At 45.9% G+C, this 27,592-nt stretch overlaps 1 protein-coding gene across 4 annotated transcripts in view; it reads right to left on the reverse strand.

The window, feature by feature from the left end:
• TUBGCP2 (tubulin gamma complex component 2) overlaps nucleotides 1–27,592 on the reverse strand; it is an 888,554-nt gene that overhangs the window by 618,533 nt on the left and 242,429 nt on the right. For all 4 annotated transcript variants that reach the window (XM_069753054.1, XM_069753055.1, XM_069753056.1 and 1 more), the window contains exon 7: nucleotides 16,585–16,784. In XM_069753054.1, the coding sequence (XP_069609155.1) occupies nucleotides 16,585–16,784 (200 nt within the window). The remainder of the gene's footprint in view (nucleotides 1–16,584; nucleotides 16,785–27,592) is intronic.

The raw sequence follows: 27,592 nt of genomic DNA on the forward strand, positions 1-27,592 counted from the left end.
TCGCGCCGGTATGTCAGCTGCTCCCGCCCTATCCTCTATGCCTGTAGATCATTTGTGTTGCAAGTGTTCTTGGCACCTTGCCAGTGCTGTGTTGTTCCTGTATCTCCTGATCCTGTTTCTCTGTATTTCTTCCAGCCCAATACCTGTGTCTTTGCTTCCCTGGATCCCTGCATTCCAGTGCTCCTGCTCTTCCAGTATTGCCAGTCTTGTGTCCCTGTGCCTTTGCTTCCCTGGGTCTCTTCAGTTCAGTCCCGTGTGCCACCTATCTTAGCAGTCGTGCCCCTTTACAGTCCTGTGTCTCTGCAGCCTCTGTCTATACAGTCCTGCATCTCTGCACTCCTGTCCTCAGTCGGTTGTCTCTCCTAGTTCCCCTGGTCCCACATCTTCTTTGATGATTTTCAGTATTGTTTTCCCCAGCTTCCGAAGCAATAGTCCCTCACGGGCCTGCCCCTAACTCTCCCTGTATAGGGGGCGGTCCACCTGGTCAGCTCGTCTGTGAGGGGTTCGTCGTCACGGTCCAGTGGGTCCACTTTTCTTCGTGAATCGTCACAAGGTTTATCTGAGGCTTAATTCCGCCCCTAGTCTGCACGTGCCTGGGGAGGGAGTGAATAAACCTGTCCATGACCACCCACTCGACCATCTGGGCTGGAGCGGAGGACTCCGGCTGCAACCATTTCTAGACCAAATTCAACAAGTCAAACATTTGTGAGCGGGGAGGTTTGTCAACATAATACGCAAAGTGCTGAACCCCATTGGGCTCTGAAAGACACAGTGACCACTGAGCGTGCCAATATCTCCATTTTAAACTTGGCATATTCCAGAGCATCCAGTAAGGGCAAGTCAAAATAAGCTTTCTGGGGTTTACCTATCAGATAGGGAGCCAATACCTCCGCCCACTGGTCCAGGGGCAGCCTCTCCCACTCTGCAACCCATCTGAAAATAGTCAAAAACACCTATATATCATCCACTGGGGTCATGTTTTGCATAGCTCATCTAATCGGTTTCCTGACACACGAGTCATCACCTTGATGTGGGGGAGGAGCGGTTTTTCTGCTGCAAACATCTCCCTCCAGGAGTTCCATCTGCCTCTGTTGTGGTTGGATCTGCTGCATCAGGAGTTTGTTTCCTGTTGATGCTCACGGAACTGTCGCTTGCCGCTGCTGCTGTTCACGATGCAGTTGGTGTTGCTCCTGTTTACTCCGGATCAGGTGTTTCATTAGCTCCTCCATTTTGTCCGACCATTGTTCCATCTCCGTGGCCACCTTAACCCAGGACATATGATTTGTTCACTGCAGCTACCCGTGCTACTGGAACGTTTGACCGCATCCTAAACACCACTTGCGGAAGGTCCGCTCACTTAACTGCTCCCGAGGTAGACACAGGAACACATTTGGTTAAAGTCTCTGGGTAGTTTATTGGTTAATAAACATATATGCCCAAAATAGTAACAGGAAACAGCCTTTCTGGCGGCAAAAGAAAACAAAAAGTCAAAGTATTTAGCAGTATGGCTCCTGCATTCTGGGACAAACACATACCGTAGTTCTTGCAAGAGCTTCAGTCTGGAGGCTTCTACCCTCCAAGCAATAGAACGAAAAAAATAAAAAAACACTGGCTGGACATTTAACATCCAAGCCACACCCTTGAGGTGGAGATGTGGTGAATAGGCATCCTGCCCATCTCTTACCTACTCACCTACAAACTTGCCATAAGGGATGCTATACTGGAGTATCTGAAGAGGAATAACCTCATGACCCAGTATCAGCACGGGTTTACTAGGGACCGTTCATGTCAGACTAATTTGATCAGTTTCTATGAAGAGGTAAGTTCCGGATTGGACCAAGGGAACCCAGTGGATGTAGTATATATGGACTTTTCAAAAGCTTTTGATACGGTGCCACACAAAAGGTTGATACATAAAATGAGAATAATGGGGATAGGGGAAAATATGTGCAAGTGGGTTGAGAGCTGGCTCAGGGATAGGAAACAAAGGGTGGTTATTAATGGAGCACACTCGGACTGGGTAGCGGTTAGCAGTGGGGTACCACAGGGGTCAGTATTGGGCCCTCTTCTTTTTAACATATTTATTAATGACCTTGTAGGGGGCATTCAGAGTAGAATTTCAATATTTGCAGATGACACTAAACTCTGCAGAGTAATCAATACAGAGGAGGACAATTTTATATTACAGGATGATTTATGTAAACTAGAAGCTTGGGCTGATAAATGGCAAATGAGCTTTAATGGGGATAAATGTAAGGTCATGCACTTGGGTAGAAGTAATAAGATGTATAATTATGTGCTTAATTCTAAAACTCTGGGCAAAACCGTCAATGAAAAAGACCTGGGTGTATGGGTGGATGACAAACTCATATTCAGGGGCCAGTGTCAGGCAGCTGCTACAAAGGCAAATAAAATAATGGGATGCATTAAAAGAGGCATAGATGCTCATGAGGAGAGTATAATTTTACCTCTATACAAGTCACTAGTTCGACCACACTTAGAATACTGTGCACAGTTCTGGTCTCCGGTGTTTAAGAAAGACATAGCTGAACTGGAGCGGGTGCAGAGAAGAGCGACCAAGGTTATTAGAGGACTGGGGGGTCTGCAATACCAAGATAGGTTATTACACTTGGGGCTATTTAGTTTGGAAAAACGAAGACTAAGGGGTGATCTTATTTTAATGTATAAATATATGAGGGGACAGTACAAAGACCTTTCTGATGATCTTTTTAATCATAGACCTGAAACAGGGACAAGGGGGCATCCTCTGCGTTTGGAGGAAAAAAGGTTTAAGCATAATAACAGACGTGGATTCTATACTGTAAGAGCAGTGAGACTATGGAACTCTCTGCCGTATGATGTTGTAATGAGTGATTCATTACTTAAATTTAAGAGGGGACTGGATACCTTTCTGGAAAAGTATAATGTTACAGGGTATATACACTAGATTCCTTGATAGGGCGTTGATCCAGGGAACTAGTCTGATTGCCGTATGTGGAGTCGGGAAGGAATTTTTTTCCCCAATGTGGAGCTTACTCTTTGCCACATGGGTTTTTTTTTGCCTTCCTCTGGATCAACATGTTAGGGCATGTTAGGTTAGGCTATGGGTTGAACTAGATGGACATATAGTCTTCATTCAACCTTAATAACTATGTAACTAATAACTATGTAACTATGTAACTATAACATGGCTGATTAACTCCTTCAGCATCTAGCATGCTGAAGAGAAACTTATGGGTTTCTAGATCATGAAAGAAAGCAATCTTGACAAATATCTCCCATCATGTACCGTGCCAGTGGCACTGTCACAAGATGTATACAGCCAAAAATTATGTCTGACAGAGCACACCATGACTGTCAGTATCATCAGTGTCAATGGCCTTAGCGCTTTCGACCAAATATCAATTTCCAAGGCTTCAAAAGTAAGCCCCGACTGAGTCACTGATGTAAATGTAAATCATGTGAACATAGAATTGGCCTTTTTCAATTCTAGATCTTAAAAGTGCAATTGCATTTTCTACTTGTACAAATGTGAGAACAACTGTACTTACAGCAGAAGCATTGTTATATATGTATATCTACATATGTACTCATATGCAGTACGCTCACTATGCAGTCTAGATGGTAATGGGGAGGGCTATGTGATAGAAAGTTTTTGTAACCTACGCCTGGGCCTCAACCATGAAGAGTATCAATCATAAACTGCACACACTACTAGAAGATCTTCCACTCTATTGAAGCAATATATTGAAGACAACTCGCTATTTTAAGGGACCGATTAGATAACTGTTTTCCAGAATTAACTTGTATTACCAATCACAGGTAAAATATTTGATTGCATATAGTCCCATCACTGGGAACTCAGTAAACACAAGACTGTAGGTCCTATATCACTCATGTGAATGAAGCAACAAGAGAACATACACCTTGCCATTCTAATCAATGTTATTTAGAGAACTAGCTGGGCACAGTGCTCAAGAACCTCTTAAGTACAAGGACTTTGAGCTGAACCGTACTGCTCCACTCAAAATACCACATGGCACCCCAGTCAGGGCCGGTTTTAGGCAAAGTGGGGCCCTAGGCAAAGTTAAAAATGGGGCCCCAAATGCTAACATATTGCACATCACACAGAAGCATTTCGGTTGCATTTAAATGCGCTGATCTCAGGCCGCTAAACGAGTGTGATCGAGAATACTGAAGTCGTTGGACGCTTGTTTCCCGGCCTCTTTCCACCGTCTGAGAAAGAATGATGGGGACAGAACGATCACTGATAGATCACCAACAGATCACCATTCAGTATCATGTTATCAGAAGCACATCTACAGTTTACACCTGCGATGTCCTGCTGAGTTTAATGATTTTTATTCCGGCATAAACAATTCAATCACCCAATGAATATGCAGCATTTTGCTTGTTTAGTATAATACACCCCATACTCCTCCATATATTATAATGTGCACCACAGTCCTCCATATTGTAAAACGCACACCCCATAGTCCTCCATATAATATAATGTGCCCCATAGTCCTCGATATAGTATAATAAACTCATCATAGTTCTCCATATATACTCCTCAGTCCTCCATATAGCATAATACACTCCTCATAGTGCTCCATATAGTATAATGCACCGCCATAGTCATCCATGTAAATCCATTTCTCTGAGACGCTCATTGGGGGACACAGAACTGTGGGTGTATGCTACTGCTGCCAGGAGGCTGACACTAAGTAAACATAAAAAAAGTTTAGCTCCTCCTCCGCAGTATACACCTTGACACTGGCCGCAGGCGAACCCAGTTTGGTGCAAAAGCAGTAGGAGAACAAAAAGGAAAAACATATCAGCATTAATACAGAAACAACATGACTAGAAATAACCCCACTGACTGGAAAAGTCAGAAAAAAATGAGACAAAAAAAGAGCCATTTGGCTAACAGGGAGGGAGCTGTGTCCCCCAATGAGCATCTCGGAGAAAAGGACTTCACGGTGAGTCACAAAAATCCCTATTTCTCCTTCGCCTCATTGGGGGACACAGGACTGTGGTATGTCCTAAAGCAGTCCCTGGGTGGGGAATTACCTCACCGGTATAACATCCAGGCATCTCCCGGCTATAAGTGTAAGTGCGCTATCGCTGCCTGAAGAATCGTTCTATCCAGACTTGCGTCTACCGAAGTATGAGTGTAGATATTGTAGTGTTTGGAAAAGGTGTGCAAACTAGACAAGGTTGCGGCCTTGCAAACCTGTTCTGCTGAAGCCTGGTGCCGAAGCGCCCAGGAAGCCCCGACTGCCCGAGTGGAATGCACTTTGATTCCGGCCGGAATAGCCGATCGTATCCACCTGGCCAAGGTTGATCTCGAGGCCGCAAGTCCCTTCCTGTGACCCTCAGGGAGGACAAACAGCTGTTCGTGACACGTACCTTTTTAGCGCTCTCACTAGGTCACACGGTGCGTTGGCGCCGGACAGAAAGAAGGCAAGACAATGTCCTCGTTAATGTGGAATGAAGAAACCAACTTTTTTAAAAAGGAGGGTGCTGGTCTGAGCACCACCTTATCCTGATGGAATCGTAGAAAAGGAGCCCGGGCAGGATAGGGCAGCCAGCTCCGATACCCGTCTAATTGAAGTAACGGCCACCATGATTACAACTTTCCAGGGAAGGTAAGTTAAAGAGACGTCCTCAAGGGGTCCGAAAGGAACTTCCTGCAAGGCACTTAAGACCAGATTAAGGTCCCAAGCATCCAGGGGGGCTCTGTAAGGCAGAACCTTATGAGCTACTCCCTGTAGGAAAGTTTTTACCTGTAGATTAATAGTGATCCTGCGCTGAAAAAGTACCGACAAGGTTGATATCTGTCTTCGAAGTGTACTCAATACAAGCCCTGAATCCAGGCTGGTTTGGAGAAACGCAAGAATGTTTGGAATGGAGTAAAGTAGTGGGGGGAGCCCACGCCCTCTGCACCATGAAAGGAAAACCTTCCAGGTGTGATGATAGGTACATGCAGAGCAGGGCTGTGGAGTCGGTAAGCCACAGTTGTGACTCCGACTCAGACTCCTGGATTTTATCAGGTTCCGACTCAGACTCCTTCATAAATGGCCAATTCGTAACAATAAATTTACTGTTGTCAAATATTAACATCGTGCTTATTCAGTTTCTCAGCATCATATAAGTAATCAGACCACTTACAGCAAAAACTATATTTATTAGAATACAATTAGAATATAGCAAATAACTTATAAACTGTTCTAAACTCTTGTAAGTAAATATGCAATAAACACTTATGCAGTTAATAAGAAGAAATCTATAAATTTGTCTTTAGTAAAAGAATTGCCTCTGTCAGATCCTCCTTCATGGATGCCCTCAAATCTAAGCTAATTATTTTGAGAGCAGGGAACAACCGCTCTACACTAACTTGGGTTGGCGCAAAGCAGTAACCACTCGGGCAACATCTCTGACAATGTCAGGATACAGAGGAATCGCTTGTTGCACTGTTATTTTTGATGAACGGTCAAATTTCTCAATTTCTTTTAGTGCACATGAAAAATTCTGCTGAAATGTACTGGCTGTGTTCTTTGATGGGGATGACTTCTATGCGGGAACGCTTTGCACGGTCCTTGTGATCCAAATATTTTTCTAAATTAAATTCTGTTATTCCTCATGTACTCAGTGTTAACTGATGCAAAGTTTGTTGAAAGGATAATACTTCTTACAGTCTTCCTCTTCTGAGTAGCAGCTGTGAGATGCTTGGAAGACGCACACCAAACATCTAGTCTAGAGGAGGAGCTTTACTACTAAGAATTTGCAACACATTTTCACTTTCAGTTTCATACATTGTAAGTAGGGGGGTTGGGGCAGCATGAGGTTAACCAAGTATAAGATAAGACCAACAGGAGAAGAAAAAGTAAAGCCGCACAGCCAGTGTTGGAACCTGGTGTGCAGTTGGTTACTAGAACTGACGTACTCAGGAGGTGCTCGCGTTGGAAAACAGTACATGAACTATATCATAGAAAGGGGGAGTAGGAAAAGAAGAGGTGTGAGCAGGGAAGGAATCTTAAAGGGAAGTTAGTTCTTAGGCTGTGTCGAGGGGTCTAGGGAGTGTTAGGTACCCCCCACGGCTACTTCTAGTTGCGCTGCTAGGTTCAGGATTTGCGGTCAGTACAGGGACCACCTTCTCCAGAGTCCGTCTCATGCTGCTCCTAGGCCACCAGATCATAACAGTACAATTGGCCAACAATGAGTTAAATGCATCTCGGAAGAAGGGAAGGAAGCTTTTGAGCCATTTTTTTTCTCCAGTCTATTTTGTGTTCTCTTCCCTCTTAATCTCTGGGTGGCTACGGAACCTAGTAATAACATGAATGTTCAGGAGTTAGTTTCTCGGGTGGATCAGCTTGCTGCTAGGGTACAGGGTATTTCAGATTTTATTATTCAGACTCCTGCCTTAGAACCTAAGATTCTCACTCCCGATTTGTTTTTTGGTGACAGATCCAAATTTTTGAGTTTCAAAAATAATTGTAAACTGTTTTTTGCATTGAGACCCCGCTCTTCTGGTGATCCCATTCAGCAGGTTAAAATCATCATATCTCTGCTGCGTGGTGACCCACAGGATTGGGCATTTTCCCTGGAATCTGGCAATCCTGCTTTGCTTAATGTTGATTCTTTCTTTCAAGCATTGGGGTTATTGTATGATGAGCCTAATTCTGTGGATCAAGCTGAGAAGATCTTGTTGGCCCTGTGTCAGGGTCAAGAAGCGGTAGAATCATATTGCCCGAAATTTAGAAAATGGTCTGTACTGACTAAATGGAATGAGGATGCCTTGGCGGCAATTTTCAGAAAGGGTCTTTCTGAATCTGTTAAGGATGTTATGGTGGGGTTCCCCACGCCTGCTGGTCTGAGTGATTCTATGTCTCTGGCCATTCAGAATGATCGGCGCTTGCGCGAGCGCAGAGTTGTGCACACTGTGGCGTTGTCCTCAGAGAGGAGCCCTGAGCCTATGCAGTGTGATAGGATTTTGTCTAGAGCTGAACGACAAGGATCAGAATAGGTTGTGTTTTTACTGCGGCGATTCTGCTCATGTTATTTCTGATTGCCCTAAGCGTTCCAAGAGAATCGCTAGTTCTGTTACCATCAGTACTATACAACCAAAATTTCTGTTATCTGTGACCTTGATCTGCTCATTATCGTCATTTTCTGTCATGGAACTTGTGGATTCAGGCGCCGCTCTGAATTTAATGGACTTAGAATTTGCCAGACGTTGTGGTTTCCCCTTGCAGCCTTTGCAGAACCCTATTCCTTTAAGGGGGATTGATGCTACACCGTTGGCTAAAAATAAACCTCAGTTTTGGACACAGCTGACCATGCGCATGGCACCAGCCCATCAGGAAGATTGTCGTTTTCTGGTGTTGCATAATTTGCATGATGATATTGTGCTGGGTTTTCCATGGTTACAGCTACATAATCCGGTGTGAGATTGGAAATCCATGTCTGTGACTAGTTGGGGTTGTCAGGGGGTTCATGATCACGTTCCTTTGATGTCAATTTCCTCTTCCCCCTCTTCTGAAATTCCTGAGTTTTTGTCAGATTTCCAGGATGTATTCGATGAGCCTAAATCTAGTTCCCTTCCACCACATAGGGACTATGATTGTGCTATTGACTTGATTCCAGGTTGTAAGTTCCCTAAGGGTTGACTTTCAACCTGTCTGTGCCAGAACATGCCGCCATGCGGAGCTATATTAAGAAGTCTTTGGAGAAGGGGCATATTCGGCCATCTTCTTCACCATTAGGAGCAGGTTTTTTTTTTGTTGCCAAGAAGGATGGCTCCTTGAGACCGTGTATTGATTATCGCCTCTTGAATAAGATCACAGTCAAATTTCAATACCCTTTGCCTTTGCTTACTGATTTGTTTGCTAGGATTAAGGGGGCTAGCTGGTTTACTAAGATTGACCTTCGAGGGGCATATAATCTTATTCATATTAAACAGGGTGACGAATGGAAAACTGCATTTAATACGCCTGAAGGCAATTTTGAATACCTGGTGATGCCATTCGGACTCTCTAATGCCCCATATGTGTTCCAGTCCTTCATGCATGATATCTTTCAGAGTTATCTTGATAAATTCATGGTTGCATATTTGGATGATATTTTGATTTTTTCCGATGATTGGGAGTCTCATGTGAAACAGGTCAGGATGGTATTTCAGATCCTCCGTGATAATGCTTTATTTGTGAAGAGGTCGAAGTGCCTCTTTGGAGTGCAGAAGGTTTCTTTTTTGGGCTTCATTTTTTCTCCCTCATCTATAGAAATGGATCCGGTTAAGGTTCAGGCCATTCATGATTGGATTCAGCCCACATCTGTGAAGAGCCTTCAGAAATTCTTGGGCTTTGCTAATTTTTATCGTCATTTCATTGCCAACTTCTCCAGTGTGGTTAAACCTCTGACCGATTTGACCAAGAAAGGCGCTGATGTGACGAATTGGTCCTCTGTGGCTGTTTCTGCCTTTCAGGAGCTTAAACGCCGATTTACTTCTGCCCCTGTGTTGCGTCAGCCGGACGTTTCTCTTCCATTTCAGGTTGAGGTTGACGCGTCTGAGATTGGGGCAGGGGCCGTTTTGTCTCAGAGGAATTCTGATGGTTCCTTGATGAAACCGTGTGCCTTCTTTTCTCGGAAGTTTTCGCCTGCGGAACGCAATTATGATGTCAGCAATCGGGAGTTGTTGGCTATGAAGTGGGCATTTGAGGAGTGGCGACATTGGCTTGAGGGGGCCAAGCACTGTATTGTGGTCCTGACCGATCATAAGAATCTGATTTACCTCGAGTCTGCCAAACGGCTGAATCCTAGACAGGCTCGATGGTCCCTGTTTTTCTCCAGTTTTGATTTTGTGGTCTCATACATTCCTGGTACTAAGAATGTTAAGGCAGATGCCCTCTCTAGGAGTTTTTTTCCTGATTCCCCTGGGGTTCTTGAGCCGGTCGGCATTTTGAAGGAAGGGGTTATTCTTTCTGCCATCTCTCCTGATTTACGACGGGTTCTTCAGGAATTTCAGGCTAATAAACCTGACCGCTGTCCTGTGGGGAAACTGTTTGTTCCTGATAGATGGACTAGTAAAGTGATTTCTGAGGTTCATTGTTCTGTGTTAGCCGGTCATCCTGGCATTTTTGGTACCAGGGATTTGGTTGGTAGGTCCTTTTGGTGGCCTTCTTTGTCGCGGGATGTGCGTTCTTTTGTGCAGTCCTGTGGGATTTGTGCGCGGGCTAAACCTTGCTGTTCCCGCGCTAGTGGGTTGCTTCTGCCTTTGCCGGTCCCTGAGAGACCTTGGACGCATATTTCTATGGATTTTATTTCAGAGCTTCCGGTTTCCCAGAGGATGTCTGTTATCTGGGTGGTTTGTGACCGGTTTTCTAAGATGGTTCATTTGGTACCTTTGCCTAAATTGCCTTCCTCTTCTGATTTGGTTCCGTTGTTTTTTCAGCATGTGGTTCGTTTGCATGGCATTCCGGAGAATATTGTGTCTGACAGAGGTTCCCAGTTTGTTTCTAGGTTTTGGCGGGCCTTTTGTGCTAAGCTGGGCATTGATTTGTCTTTCTTCCGCATTTCATCCTCAAATGGCCAAACCGAGCGAACTAATCAGACTTTGGAAACCTATTTGAGATGCTTTGTGTCTGCTGATCAGGATGATTGGGTGGCTTTCTTACCATTGGCCGAGTTTGCCCTTAATAATCGGGCTAGTTCTGCTACCTTGGTTTCGCCTTTTTTTTGTAATTTTGGTTTTCATCCTCGTTTTTCTTCAGGGCAGGATGAGCCTTCTGATTGTCCTGGTGTGGATTCGGTGGTTGAAAGGCTGCAGCAGATTTGGGCTCATGTGGTGGACAATTTGGTGTTGTCTCAGGAGGAGGCTCAGCGTTTTGCTAACCGTCGTCGGTGTGTTGCTTCCCGGCTTCGGGTTGGGGATTTGGTCTGGTTGTCTTCCCGTCATGTTCCTATGAAGGTTTCTTCCCCCAAGTTCAAGCCTCGGTTTATTGGTCCTTATAAGATTTCTGAGATTATCAATCCAGTGTCTTTTCGTTTGGCCCTTCCAGCCTCTTTTTCCATCCATAATGTTTTCCATAGATCTTTGTTGCGGAAGTATGTGGTGCCCGTTGTTCCCTCTGTTGATCCTCCGGCTCAGGTGTTGATTGATGAGGAGTTGGAGTATGTGGTTGAGAAGATTTTGGATTTTCGTTTTTCGAGGCGGAAGCTTCAGCATCTGGTCAAATGGAAGGGTTATGGCCAGGAGGATAATTCTTGGGTTGTTGCCTCCGATGTTCATGCTGACAATTTGGTTCGTGCCTTTCATTTGGCTCGTCCTGATCAGCCTGGGGGCTCTGGTGAGGGTTCGGTGACCCCTCCTCAAGGAGGGGATACTGTTGTGAATTCTGCTCTTGGGCTCCCTCCGGTGGTTATGAGTGGTAGTGCTGCGGTAGTTGGATCGCAGCATTTATCAGGTGTATCCATTTTTTGCAATCTGGGCTGGGCTATTTAAGTCCTGCTTTATCCTTTAGTCAGTGCCAGTTGTCCATTGTTTTTGGAGGATTCACATCTATACCTGGTCTCTCCTGGTCTGCTGTTCATTTCTTCAAAGATAAGTTCTGGCCTTGTTTTTGCTGTCCACCTGCTGTGGACCATATAGTTCTGTGCATTTTCATGTTTTGTTTTGTCCAGCTTTGTCTGTGAAGGATTTTTTGCAGCCAAGCTGTGTCTCTGGAGATGCAGATATACCCTCCATGTCTTTAGTCGGATGTGGTGATTTGTATTTTCTGTGGTGGATATATTCCAGCGTTTTTTTACTGACCGCATAGTACTCTGTTCTATTCTTTCTTTTTAGCTAGTATGGCCTCCTATACTAAATTCTGATTTCATGTCTGCGTATGTTATTTCCCTCTCCTCTCACAGTCAATATTTGTGGGGGCTATCTATCCTTTGGGGATTTTCTCTGAGGCAAGATAGGTTACCTGTTTCTGTCTTTAGGGGAAGTTAGTTCTTAGGCTGTGTCGAGGAGTCTAGGGAGTGTTAAGTACCCCCCACAGCTACTTCTAGTTGCGCTGCTAGGTTCAGGGTTTGTGGTCAGTACAGGGACCACCTTCTCCAGAGTCCGTCTCATGCTGCTCCTGGGCCACCAGATCATAACACAAACTATCTTGTATCCTGAAGACACTAGTTCTCTTACCCAACTGTCGTGAACCACAGTGAGCCAGGACTGGTGAAAAAAGATCTGTCTTGTCTCCATTCACTCCCGCTCCCCTCCACAGTGTTGTCTATGCCGCGCCACGTCCGACATGGCTTGTAATGCCTAAATAAAGGACTTCTGATTTTTGGAAGATTTGGGTGAGTGCTGCATTTTTTTCTCTTCTTATGCGTTTGGATCACTATCTATGTATGCATAGCACCGCCTCAGCTTCATTGGGAACGAAACCCACCTAGCCTGTTGGAGATCACACTTACAATTGTTCTGAGGAATTGCAGCTTGTTCAGTGCCGGGCATACTTGCATTTTGTGCATTTCTTTTTTGAATCGGAGTCCTTAATAGATGAGCCATTGGGAAGGGATAACAGTGTATTAGTGGCCAAACGAGAAACCGGAGGATCTATCAAAGGGGATTCTGCCCATTTCCTATGCAGTTCAGGAGCAAAAGGGTATCTAGCATTCAGAGCACTTTGTCCCGCAAAAAGTCTGTCTGGGTGCTCCCTGTGACGTTGGACCAAGTCCTCAAAATCGGGGTGAGAAGCGAACACCCTATGTGACTGTTTGGCCCTCTTGAATGATACCTTATGACCAGAGGTCAAGGTAGATTTGTCCTCTATACCCAGGGTTTGGTTGACAGCCTCAATTAGGCTGTCTACTGACTCCTGGTAATCAAGCACCTCTAGATTGAGGGATCCCTTGGAATCGTAGTCCGAACAGAGTTCACCGCTCTCCACTGGAGAAGGTGAACGAGAGGCGGAAATCCAGGACGCAGATGCCCCTGATGGACCGGGAGACGCTGTGTGGGTTTGCTTCCCCTGCGTCTGCCTAGTGCGAGCGCTGCCCCTGCAGGCTGAAGGCTCCTGAGAGTTGGAAGACCTCTCAAAGGCAGGTGAATCGCAGTCCCTGGCCCCAGCCGGGGTCTGCAGGGACTCGATTGCCTTAGTTAGGGATGCCATAGACTGACAAGGACGTGACCCATTCCGGGGGAGAAACCACGGCATCTACCTGAGTCGCAGGGGAGGGCTCCTGAGCGCATTCAGAGACGCAGGCCTCACAGAGACGATTACTCTGGGCATGCGGAAAAGCGGACCGACAGACTACCCATGCGGTATATAGTACCTTGTGAATTTTGGCCGTTCTAGACATGGTGCCCTGCAATGCTATAATCAGGAAGATCTAGACAGGCCGTAGCAATGCAGAGCTTAATGCTGTCAGGCTGGGGGGAGTAGTACCTACTCCAGTCATGTGTCCCCGTTCGTCTTGTGAAACCAGTCCCAGAGCGAGGAATCCGAGCTGCCTTTTTGAAAAAGAGCGCCCTCACTAGTGGGCGTAAACGGAAGCGTCAGCTTCTGTGGCCTAGATTTTGCTTTTCCAGTGCTCGGCGAGGGGAAGGGGTGGAGCCGCAGGAAAATTATGCAGCCGGAAGGGGCGGGACTTCCGTCCGCAGCCTACTTCCTGATAGAAGCCAGGGACTAAATTATTGGCTGCCCCGGAATTGATGCCGGCGGTCCGCAGTGCGGCACCGCCTGTAATACACAGGCCACGGCGCCGCCAGAAACAAGGAGACCACGGTGCCACCGGCAGAAAAAAATAAAAATCTCCGGCCGCCAGTCGCAGCCAGACCGCAGCGTCGTCTAAGAAAGCGAGGAGCCCGCAGAGCAGTCCTGCCCTCCAGACAGGGCCGGCTCCAGGTTTTCGAGGGCCCCGGGCGAAAGAGTCTCAGTGGGCCCCCCCTTTAACACATACCTTGATTTATGATGCACAGATACGGCAGAGGAATGTATAGTACAATGCCAGATTTCACTTCTTACATGAGTGACAGCTATTGTATTCTGCAGTGTATATATACAGGACAGGAGGAGTGGTACTGTGCAGTGTATATATACAGGAGGAAAGGTGCTGTGCAGTGTATACATACAGGAGGAAAGGTGCTGTGTAGTGTATATATACAGGGGGAGAGGTGCTGTGCAGTGTATATATACAGGGGGAGAGGTGCTGTGCAGTGTATATATACAGGAGGAGAGGTGCTGTGCAGTGTATATATACAGGGGGAGAGGTGCTGTGCAGTGTATATATACAGGGGGAGAGGTGCTGTGCAGTGTCTTGAGCAGGGCGTTGTTGTATCAGAAAATCTTTTCTGTTTTGAGTTTTTCTATGAAACGAAGACTTTTCTACATAAACAACTTTGTTTGGTTTTGCGGCCCCAACAGATCTGTGCTACAAAGTAACAGGTGGCTCGGGCATTAATGAGGGACCTGATGCTGAATCCTTTCCACAAACCCCAATGACCCAATTAGTGCCCCGTCATTAGAACCTCATTAAACACCTCCCTGTCCTGAGTAGTCATGTACAGTATGGGGGGATCCTGCAGCCCACCCCCTGACTGCTCCATACCATACACTGCCCTCTGTCGCGCTCACTATTATCCTGTGCATTTCTCCTTCATCGTTACCCCATGTTACACTTGTCACTCCCCACTACAGAGTAGCAGGGCAGCCAATGTCACCCCCTCCCGGATCCTAATGGCAGCAGGAAATGTCTGCTCCTCTATTGGGTTGGAACCTGATTTAATCAAGGAATAATGTGGATTTGTTGCCGGTGGCTGCAGGGGAAGGGTTAAGTGATGCCATGTCCTTGGTGGGAGCAGTGGCAGCTGCTGGGACCTGGACAGACAACCAATGTTGCTGTGACTGCACAGTGTGACCTGGAGGAGAGAAGCTGAGACTCCGGAGCAGAAATCACCCGCATGCCAGCACTGGGCAGAGTCCCTCCAGTCACCAGCCTGGGGCCATGGGGCCCCAAGGTACAGCCCACAGCTCAGTTTTATCCATGGCAGCAGCTCCCCTTTCTCCTGGCATCTGGTTAACCCCATTTATGCGGGTCGGATTGTTATCTTTAAGGTTCAGCAATAACCTTCATACAGATGGGAAAGGGTTAAGCTTCTTCCTACCCCACTGGAGCAGGTTTGGTGCAGCATGCATGTATTCTGGGAGAGCTGGGTGGCTGCAGGTTGCAGGCTGCACCCCACCAGCTGCTCCTCCAGACATCACCCACACTTTTAGGCAGCGGAGACTGACAGCAGCAGACTGAGCCACAAGTCCATCTGCAACCACTGCTCTGCTGGATACCTTTGCACTCACTCAGTCACTGGTAGGAGCTCCGGAATCTGCCTGATAAACTTCAGCACTGCAGCCAGCCAGGGGCCAGAGCAGGAGAAAGTGCCCTCTCCACCCACAATGTCACACTGGCTGCCTTCTCTTAACCCCTATGTGTGCCTGCCTGGCTGCACTGACTGAGTGTCAGAGCTGGCACATAGGGGTTAAGAGAACTCAGCCAGTGTGACTTTGTGGGCGGAGAGAGCAAGTTCTCCTGCTCTGCTCTCCCAGCTGTATCTATGACAGCGTGAGTGGGCCCCCCTCTCTCCCCAGGGCCCCGGCATTTGCCCAGGTGCGCCGGGTGCTGACGCCGACCCTGCCTCCAGACCCCCGGTATGATGCGCGCCTCAGAAGCCCTCATAGCCCCCCCACAGGCAGCCCTTCTTGAATGCCGGCACCCACGTGAGGTGGCTATGTGTAACCAAAAGACAGTGAAGGCATTTTAACTGCATCTTCCTTTCCAGAGGATGAGGAGAGGGACCGTCCGCCCCCCTTTATTACCGCTGTCTACCACTGGTGATGTGGAGGGGGCCGCACGGACAATCCATATGCACCTGTACAACCTAGGGTTCCATTACCTTAGGGTGGTCAGGGCTTAGTCCGGCAAGTCCCACATCGCGGAAGAGGATACGTGGAGGCGACACTCCACGTGCTCGCCCGTTGATGGTTTGGGGAGATCGGACCCCTTCAATAGAGTCCGTCGCCCCGGTCTCGCTTCCAAAAAAGGGTCCAGGAGGTCTGGGAACCAGACGTGTGCCTCTTTCAGACACTAAGTATGAACTGGGTTCGCCTGCAGCCAGTGTCAAGGTGTATACTGCGGAGGAGGAGCTAAACTTTTTTTATGTTTACTTAGGGTCAGCCTCCTGGTGGCAGTAGCATACACCCACAGTCCTGTGTCCCCCAATGAGGCGAAGGAGAAAAATGTTAAGTAAAACGAAATACAAAGTATTAATAAAATACAAACAGCAATTCAGTAATTCCTCCCTTGCAAACACCCTGAGTCCAAAGCCACTGAATCACAAGTCACACACTTACGTCCCTTTGCATTTACACTCTGGACACACTCAGCTCGTTCACACTCGCTGAGGAAGAAGAATTAAAGAGGTTTTTTTTTTCGTTTTTTTTGGGGGGGCAGGGGGGTTCCCTACAGCAGCAAACCAACCTACAGCTCAATGCACTTCCAAAGTGGACAATAAAAGGATATGTACAGACAATTAATACTTACCAAGTGATACCAACACCTCCATTGTCCTTAAAGTGGGCTGAATGTAGAACCACAATTTCTGCAAAGAAAGCAGTCCTTGTCTCTGTAGGTGTTCCAGCTGTGTAACCAAGATCATATACTCTTTTACCAATGTCCTCATAGCAGCACTCAAAGCATGATTCACTTGTCCATACTCAAAGGAAGACTGTTCTTCTATAAATCTGTGATATATAGTTGGGATGTAAAAGCAGTATATATGTTAGCAACGTATTAAAAAAGTTCTTAAACAAATAAAATAAAATGTAACATAAAATCAATTTTTTTTTAAAGTATACTTTCTTTCGTCAAGGAAAAATATATATCAGACCTTGCAATATGCTATATGCTGTTCCATTAATAAGTGATAATACCCTAAATAACTTTTTTCACTTTTGCCTATGTACCTTTAAGACACAACTTGAAGTTTAATGGCAGGTGACCCATTTAGGGCTAGTTTCACACTAGCGTTTTGAGGAGCTGTGGAGGGCTGCGGACTTCCTCCGTGAAGCCCTGCTGTTGGAGTCAACATGGACAATGCACGTATCATAGAAATCACTGAGATATATAGAACTTAAGAGTGCTGAATATCTCCTGGACTCTGTTGATGAGATAAACCAGATACAAGACTGTAAACCTATTAGACAGTCAGGCCTGTGTTCTTTTGTGTGATGTCCTTTGTTTAGTGATAAGGCAGAGGTGCATCTACATACTAAATGAATATTGGCCCTCCAACCTAATGGAGGATATAGGTGTACACTGTGGAAATCTTGAATCAATAGCCTCTATCTTGTTTGTGACCTATCATTATCTACATACGAACACAACTCCTGTGGGTTTCCATTATAAGCCAGTGGTCTTGAGCTAGACATCCTGTCTTCGGCCTATGGATATGTATATTGATATACAATGCCTGTGGTGTTTGGGTGATAAACCATTGCTCTTTGAATGGACATGTTGGAGCCAGCCCAAATGGGATTGAACTGTCCTAAACAAGAACTTTCTTCCCAAGTACAAGGATGCCATCTGCAGGAAGGTGATGATTACTGCAGCCAACGACAGTGTTCACATTGCCAGAAGATGATTGGACATTTGCCACAGAAGATACTGGAAGCAAGGGTGGAGTCATGGCTTGTATGTGGGTGTGGATGTGCATTGGTTTAATATATATGTAAGGATCAGTTATGTATCTTTTCCTTTCCCACATCCCAGTTTCCTCTACCCTCTCCTAATACCTCTTCCCTTTAATTGTACCTTTGTCCCTTAGTTAGACTTCCCTTATGTATGTCATTGTAAATACCTTGTTTGTAATAAACCCCCTTTTAAAGGGACACTGTCACCTGAATTTGGAGGGAACAATCTTCAGCCATGGAGGCGGGGTTTTTGGGTGTTTGATTCACCCTTTCCTTACCTGCTGGCTGCATGCTGGCTGCAATATTGGATTGAAGTTCATTCTTTGTCCTCCATAGTACACGCCTGCGCAAGGCAAGATTACCTTGCGCAGGCGTGTACTACGGAGGACAGAGAATGAACTTCAATCCAATATTGCAGCCAGCATGCAGCCAGCGGGTAAGGAAAGGGTGAATCAAAAACCCCAAAACCCCGCCTCCATGGCTGAAGATTGTTCCCTCCAAATTCAGGTGACAGTGTCCCTTTAAAGATCCAGTAGTTCTTGTTAATTAGTATTAACTGGCACCCCAAAACTCAGCAGATTCTACATTTGGCACCCCCAGATGGGACTGTGATTAAATTCCACAGAGAATCCGCAAGAAATTAATCTGCTTTATTTCGCATTTGGAAAAAGTGTGGAAACCAAAGAATGGAGTAGTCTTAAACCCCCTTTTAAAGATCCAGTAGTTCTTGTTAATTAGTATTAACTGGCACTCCAAAACTCAGCAGATTCTACACCCGCCCTTGGCCGCACCTCCGCCGCTAGCTCCGCCTACTTCTGCATGCGGCCTGCGTATACCTATCTTTAACATTAGGTACGCAGGTCGTGCGGCTGTATGCGGATGCTTCCGCATGCGTCGTTTTGACGATGCGGAGAAATAAAAAATTGCGACAAGCCGCGTCCTACGCTGGTCGCCGCATCGTCAAAATGATGCATGCGGAAGCATCCGCATACAGCCGCACGACCTACGTACCTAATGTTAAGGATACATAGAAAAAGTTGGAACAGCACAATGCTCACCGACAGGTGCCAGGCTTCCTAGGTTAGACTGTCCATTCATCCACCCAAGTTACATACCAAAAAGGAGAAAAGATGGCAGCACTCCAAGTCCTTTCAAAGGTAAAAAACGTGTGAAGTTTATTTAAACCCACATCTCTGTGCGACGTTTCGGCTCACACTGAGCCTTTCTCAAGCAGTGGGTGGTAACAAGTCCTGTACTCTTATAGGCATAATCCACAATCATTTAAATATTATAATAGCCATACATGTGTTTACATTAAAAGTGTTTAAAATACATCATATATCAAAAAAAGCTCGCTCCATGTGATCCCTTTCATATATCAAAGTGCATTGTGCTAAGGTGCTCTGATAGATATATTAATCTCCACATTTCCTTCATTCATACCGCTCTAGCATATTTTCCTTTTGTCTCTCATAACATCATATATATAATAATTCATATCCCTTACCCCGTCGGACAGGTGAAGCCACATGGAGGTTAACACATCCGCTGATTTCAGTGCCCTATTACTCTTACTGCGCATGTCGTGATGTCATACCGCTCCGTGTTAGACCACTAGCCAGTAACAATCTAGATAAAACTCCCTCCTACTTGCGCCTGCACACTAGCCCTTTATCCACCTCAAACCACCATCTTGGCTGTGGCAGAACCGTTCCCTTGTATAGAGACACTTTTTATTCATTTTTTCTTTCAACATTCCCCAGCTGTATAAAATATCTCTGCATATCTATTGCACTGTAGATGAATTCCATTGTTTAGACGCTCTAGATACTTATTAGGCTAATGTACGTTATAATCACTTTTGGCAAACCGGACAGCACCTTACTCAGGCTGTATCCGGTTGCCAATGGACCTCCTCATTGATGTATAACCTTCTCGGGTCACAACATCCCTGTAGGAGGACCCATATACGTGCACTTATCTTATGCCTAGTATCTAGATATATAGATATAAAGGGCTTTTTCAAGCAAAGGCATCATTTGAAAAAAGGAATATTTCATACGCAGTTGTTTATTGCGATGCTTATATTTATTCATAATTGTGTGAATGGTTTTAACTGGCCAACAATCCAACACTGGGCATACTTCATAATAAACGTATTCCTTTCTTGGAAAGATAATTTAGGGTGAAAATACATATATATTCTTGTCATATATTTCCTCCTCCATGTGCTTCAATCCACCATCCGACTGGTCAAGGGATGTATATAACTTGCTAGGAGTGGAGATATCACTAAATTAATTACAAACATAACACATATTAAAATTGGAGCATTCTGACAAACTTTCTCGTCCTTCATGTTCCAAATTAGCACCTGGAGTAAATACACATCTGCTTCCTAAGCATATCACCTTGGGGTTAATATATACTGGAATGAATTTTAAAATCCACATTCAAGCCTTTCAGCTTTAACATATTCAGCTCATAGATCCATCGGAGTTCCAATTTTTTCAATAGGCATATTCTATCCCCCCCTCTCCTTTGTACAGGGATCCTGTCTATTATTCTGAATTTAAGGTCTTTTTCTGTATGTTTTAATTCTGCAAAGTGTTTCAAAACCGGGAGGTCTAATCGTTTTTTCCTAATTCCCGCCACCATCGGGAACAAAAGAAAACCAGAGAAAAACAGGTCACAGCCACAGAGGCAGGCAACCAGCAAGAAGCGGGAACAGACCTCGTAATCAACATCCCTGAAAAGGTATTAACTTCGCCACAGGTCTCAATTTTAAGTAGAGGACTATCCTTTGTTCCATGCTCTCACATAAATTGGTTCAATCTACAAATGGACTTGGAGAGATTTTTCAGGACAATAAAACTAAAAGAATGGTTTCAAGATAAGGACATAAGTAGAGTAGGGAATAGCGAGTTTGACTCTAGATCTATGGAACTAAGAAAAACTAGTGATTTCATACCACCGGTAAATTCCACAATTATAAATGCCTTTGAGAAAGTGGTAAGAAAGGATATAGAGGAAATTAGAGATGGGGCTGCAAAAAAATTTAAACATCCTAATGTTACAAAGGAGGAATTTGAGGCACTGCAGGAACTTGTCCATGATGACACAATCATTAACCTCTTTCTGACCTCGGACAGGATAGTACGTCCAAGGTCAGCTCCCCTGCTTTGATGCAGGGCTCCGCGGTGAGCCCGCATCAAAGCCGGGACATGTCAGCTGTTTTGAACAGCTGACATGTGCCCGTAATAGGCGCGGGCAGAATCGCGATCTGCCCGCACCTATTAACTAGTTAAATACCGCTGTCAAACGCAGACAGCGGCATTTAACTACCGCTTCCGGCCGGGCGGCCGGAAATGACGTCATTGCCGACCCCCGTCACATGATCGGGGGTCGGCGTTGCGTCTCCATTGTAACCATAGAGGTCCTTGAGACCTCTATGGTTACTGATCGCCGGTGGCTGTGAGCGCCACCCTGTGGTCCGCGCTCACAGCACACCTCCATTTCTGCTACATAGCAGCGATCAGCAGATCGCTGCTATGTAGCAGAGGCGATCGAGTTGTGCCTGCTTTTAGCCTCCCATGGAGGCTATTGAAGCATGGCAAAAGTAAAAAAAAAAAGTTGAAAAAAATGTTAAAAAAATAAAAAATATATAAAAGTTTAAATCACCCCCCTTTCGCCCCAATCAAAATAAATCAATAAAAAAAATATAAAATCTACGCATATTTGGTATCGCCACGCTCAGAATCGCCCGATCTATCAACTAAAAAAAAGCATTAACCTGATCGCTAAACAGCGTACCAAGAAAAAAATTAGAAACGCCAGAATTACGTTTTTTTGGTCGCCGCGACATTGCATATAACGGGCGATCAAAAGAACCTATCTGCACCGAAATGCTATCATTAAAAACGTCATCTTGGCACGCAAAAAATAAGCCCTCAACCGACCCCAGATCATCAAAAATGGAGACGCTACGGGTATCGGAATATGGCGCAATTTTATTTTTTTTTTAGCAAAGTTTGGAATTTTTTTTCACCACTTAGGTAAAAAATAACCTAGTCATGTTTGGTGTCTATGAACTCGTACTGACCTGGAGAATCATAATGTCAGGTCATTTTTAGCATTTAGTGAACCTAGCAAAAAAGCCAAACAAAGAACAAGTGTGGGACTGCACTTTTTTTGCAATTTCACCGCACCTGGAATTTTTTTCCCGTTTTCTAGTACACGACATGCTAAAACCAATGATGTCGTTCAAAAGTACAACTCATACCGCAAAAAATAAGCCCTCAAATGGCCAAATTGACGGAAAAATAAAAAAGTTATGGCTCTGGGAAGGAGGGGAGCGAAAAACGAACACGGAAAAACGAAAAATCCCAAGGTCATGAAGGGGTTAAACCCGCAGATAAGGGTGGGGCTGTCGTCTTCATGGACAGGTCAAAATATATTGCGGAAATTGATGGTCAACTAAGGGATGAAAAAGTATATCAAAAATTGGATAGTGACCCCAAATTTAACATCATGGGGGAAATTAAAAACTGCCTACAAGAAGCATTAAATAAAAGAATAGATCAAGAACTAATGGATTATCTGTTTGTAGAATTCCCAACAACGCCAGAATTATACACAACCCTAAAAATCCACAAATCATTGATAGACCCCCCTGGACGACCTATAGTGTCAGGGGTGGATTCAGTATTTAGTAGGATGGGAACATTTCTAGATAAAATCCTCAACACGATTGCCAAGAATTGTAAATCTTATATTAAAAATACCACAGATTTCTTAAATAAATTGGATGGGATAAAACTAGAGGGAGAAGTGATCTTTGCATCATTTGATGTAATTTCACTTTATACACCAATTGAACACAAATCAGGAATAAGAGCAGTTGAAATACAATTGAAGTATCTGTGGAAGGCAAAAGATTTTTAATAAAATTGTTGGAAATAATTTTAAGGCGGAGCTATTTCCTTTTTGGTGACACGTTTTATTCACAACAACGCGGTACAGCAATGGGGGCCAATATATATAATGCGTGTCCTGGAGGGGGATCTGGTCTATGTGTCCCACCACTTCCGGCATGCGCTGGTGTGGTGGCGATACATAGATGGCATCTTGCTCCTTTGGACGGGGACAGAGAGAGAACTATAGGTTTTTCATGAGTACCTAAATGAGATAGATGAAACCATTAAATTTACATTGATCTCTTCCAGGTCCAATATACAGTTCTTAGATGTCTCCGTCAGACAGGAGAATGGAGAATTAACAACAACTCTATTTGTTAAAAAAACTGATAAGAACAATCTTCTAACATTTGATAGTCAACATCCCCGCAGTATGGTGACATCAATACCTCTTAAGGTACCGTCACACTTAGCGACGCTGCAGCGATACCGACAACGATCCGGATCGCTGCAGCGTCGCTGTTTGGTCGCTGGAGAGCTGTCACACAGACCGCTCTCCAGCGACCAACGATGCCGGTAACCATGGTAAATATCGGGTTACTAAGCGCAGGGCCGCGCTTAGTAACCCGATGTTTACCCTGGTTACCATCCTAAAAGTTAAAAAAAACAAACAGTACATACTTACCTACAGCCGTCTGTCCTCCAGCGCTGTGCTCTGCTCTCCTCCTGTACTGTCTGTGTGTGAGCACAGCGGCCGGAAAGCAGAGCGGTGACGTCACCGCTCTGCTTTCCGGCTGACCGACGGTCACACAGACAGTCCAGGAGGAGTGCAGAGCACAGCGCTGGAGGACAGACGGCTGTAGGCAAGTATGTAGTGTTTGTTTTTTTTACTTTTAGGATGGTAACCAGGGTAAACATCGGGTTACTAAGCGCGGCCCTGCGCTTAGTTACCCGATGTTTACCCTGGTTACCAGCGAAGACATCGCTGAATCGGTGTCACACACGCCGATTCAGCGATGTCTGCGGGGAGTCCAGCGACGAAATAAAGTTCTGGACTTTCTTCCCCGACCAGCGACAGCACAGCAGGGGCCTGATCGCTGCTGCCTGTCACACTGGACGATATCGCTAGCGAGGACGCTGCAACGTCACGGATCGCTAGCGATATCGTCTAGTGTGACGGTACCTTTAGCCAACTGTTGAGAGTACGTAGGATCGTTAAGGAGGAAAAAGAGATAAAAGGAGTTGTAGACACTTTAGTAAAAAAATTCTTAGAGAGGGGATACCTAAAGGGATTACTAAATACAGTGAAGGATAGGACCTTAAAAAAGGATAGAAGAGAGTTGCTGAAAAAGAGCACAAAGAAAAAAACATTGACTAGGATACCATGCGTGATGACATACACCGAGGAAAGTGGATGTATAGCAGAGGTGATTGGAAAGCATTGGGGTATGTTAGGTAAATGCTTACCTAATATAAAAGAATTTAGGGAACCCCCACACTCTTCATACCGTAGAAGTAAAAATATTAAAGACCATGTGGTAAAATCAGATATTGGTCCTTTAAAAAAATCTTGGCCAGACCACAATAACTGGAATTAGTCTAAAAGGTTGCTTCCCATGCCTATCGTATGTGAATTGTACATATATGATGAAGAGGTCTAGTTTCAAACATCCAGAGACAAATAAGGAATATAAAATTAGACAATATTTAACATGTAACTCTGACTACGTTATACATTTACTGGAATGCCCTTGCAAATTATGGTACATTGGTGAAACAACTTGCGAGTTAAAGACTCGCATAAATAACCATCGACACTCAATAAGGAAAAAATGATTAGACCTCCCGGTTTCTAAGCACTTTGCAGAATTAAAACATACAGAAAAAGACCTTAAATTCAGAATAATAGACAGGATCCCTGTACAAAGGAGAGGGGGGGATAGAATATGCCTATTGAAAAAGTTGGAACTCCGATGGATCTATGAGCTGAATACGTTAAAGCTGAACTGATTCTGAATTAGACTGAATTGGACTGGAATTGACTGGAAGGTAACAGACTACTAACCACTACAATGTTTCGGTTTCTTTTCTCTTTCACCCCCATACTACTTTCCTTCTTACAATCTCCTGCAATCCCTCCACCTAGTAAGGAAATAGTCATTTCTCCCTCATTACTCCCCAGCCATCTCACCTTCTCCTCTGAACTGTTCCTCCACATACAATCCTTTTTATCCAGACACACACGGCCGCATCATGTCCTATCCTGCTCCCACCTTCTAATGCTCTGTCTGCTACTCCTCATTGCTGGTGACATATCCCCAAATCCCGGCCCTCCCCAATTCATCCCCACACTCGTTTCTAACCCCCTGCCACGATCCTCCGCACGTTTTCCCAACCACGACAACATCATACCCATTCATCCAGTCCCCACTCCCCCGGTCCCCCTACCTGGAGCACTATGGAACGCACGCTCCATCTGCAACAAACTGCCATTGATCCATGACCTCTTCATCACCAACAAACTCTCCTTCCTCGGCCTCACTGAAACCTGGCTCACCCCCTCTGACTCAGCCTCTCCAGCTGCGCTCTCCTATGGCGGATTCCACCTCTCTCACACCCCTCGCCCCAGCAACAAACGCGGTGGAGGAGTTGGCTTGCTCCTGTCCGACACCTGCTCCTTCACTCCAATCCCGCTACCACCCTCCGCTTCCCTTCCCTCGTTTGAGGTGCACTCTGTCCACATCTATTCCCCCTCCAACCTCCAGCTGGCTGTCATCTACCGCCACCCAGAACTAGCCATCTCCACCTTTCTCGACCACTTCACCACCTGGCTACTTCATTTCCTCTCTGTTGACATCCCCACTATCATCATGGGTGATTTCAATATCCCCATTGACACTTCCACCTCAGCTGCCTCTAAACTTCTATCACTGACTGTCTCCTTTGGCCTCACTCAATGGTCCTCTGAGGCCACTCACAAAGATGGCCACACGCTGGACCTCATCTTCACCCGCCTCTGCTCCCTTACTAATCTCACTAACACACCCCTCCCCCTGTCTGACCACAACCTACTGACATTCTCTTCCCTCTCCTCTCCTAGTGTGCAACCCCCACTCCACAAACTCACTCACCCTCGCAGAAATCTCAAACATCTCAACTTACAATCACTCTCTGAGTCCCTTCTCCCTCTCACTGACATAGCTTCCCTTCATGACACAGATGCTGCTGCCACTTTTTATAAAACCACAATAACAGCAACACTCGATTCGGCCGCCCCACTCATGCACAGTAAAACACGTACAATTAACAGGCAGCCCTGGCTGACCAGCCTGACCAAAGAATTGAGACGGGCTTCCAGGATTGCTGAGCGGAGATGGAAGCGATCCCACTTTGCCGACCACTTCACTGCATACAAGCAGTCCCTCGCCAGCTTCAAGTCTGCGCTTACTGCCGCAAAACAAACTTACTTCTCATCCCTCATATCCTCCCTGGCCCACAACCCTAAACAGCTTTTCAACACTTTCAATTCTCTACTCCGTCCCCTCCGCACCCCCTCCCTCCCCCCTCATTTCTGCTGATGACTTCGCCTCTTTCTTTAAACAGAAGATCGATACGATCAGAGAAAGCTTTGGCCCACAGCGCCCACTGCCCCTCTTAGCTCCTCAACCCTGCTCCTCAAAAACCAGCTTCTCCACCATGACAGAAGATCAGCTCTCCACCCTCCTGTCAAGATCACACCTCACCACCTGCACGCTTGACCCGCTCCCATCCCACCTCATCCTTAACCTTTCCACGGTCTTCATCCCAACCCTAACGCACCTCTTCAACCTCTCACTCACAACAGGTGTCTTTCCCTCATCCTTCAAACATGCCAAGATCACACCCATCCTCAAAAAGCCCTCCCTCGACCCATCCTCTGTGTCTAGCTATCGCCCAATATCTCTTCTCCCTTATGCCTCCAAATTGCTGGAGCAACACGTCCATCTTGAACTGTCCTCCCACTTCTCCTCCTGCTCCCTCGTTGATCAGTTACAATCAGGCTTCCGTTCCCATCACTCAACTGAAACTGCCCTAACTAAAGTCACCAATGACCTACTAACTGCCAGGAGCAAGCGACACTACTCTGTCCTCCTTCTCCTGGACCTGTCTTCTGCCTTTGACACTGTAGACCACTCCCTTTTGCTACAAATCCTCTCATCCCTTGGCATCACAGACTTGGCCCTATCCTGGATCTCGTCATATCTGACAGACCGAACATTCAGTGTCTCCCTCCCCCACACCACCTCCTCACTTCGCCCCTTGTCAGTCGGTGTTCCTCAAGGCTCTGTTCTAGAACCCCTACTCTTCTCCATCTACACTTTCGGCCTGGGACAGCTCATAGAATCCCACGGTTTGCAGTACCATCTCTACGCTGATGACACGCAGATCTACCTCTCCGGACCTGACCTCTCCTCCTTGCTTACCAAAATCCCGCACTGTCTGTCTGCCATTTCAGCCTTCTTTTCTGCTCGCTTTCTACAACTGAACATGGACAAAACAGAATTCATCATCTTTCCCCCATCTCACTCTACCCCTCCACCAGACCTATCCATCAATGTCAATGGCTGCTCACTATCCCCAGTCCCACACGCCCGTTGCCTCGGGGTGATCCTCGACTCTGCCCTCTCTTTCAAGCCACATATCCAAGCCCTTGCCTCCTCCTGTCGTCTCAAACTCAAAAATATTTCCCGGATCCGTGCTTTCCTTGACCGCAACACTGCAAAAACGCTAGTGCGTGCCCTTATCTCCCGCCTCGACTACTGCAACCTCCTACTCTCTGGACTCCCCTCTAGCACTCTGGCACCGCTCCAATCCGTCCTACACTCTGCTGGCCGACTAATCCACCTGTCCCCCCGCTATTCCCCAGCCTCTCCCCTGTGTCAAGCCCTTCACTGGCTTCCTATC

The sequence above is a fragment of the Ranitomeya imitator genome, chromosome 2 (genome assembly GCF_032444005.1).
Source record: "Ranitomeya imitator isolate aRanImi1 chromosome 2, aRanImi1.pri, whole genome shotgun sequence".
Classification (NCBI taxonomy): domain Eukaryota; kingdom Metazoa; phylum Chordata; class Amphibia; order Anura; family Dendrobatidae; genus Ranitomeya; species Ranitomeya imitator.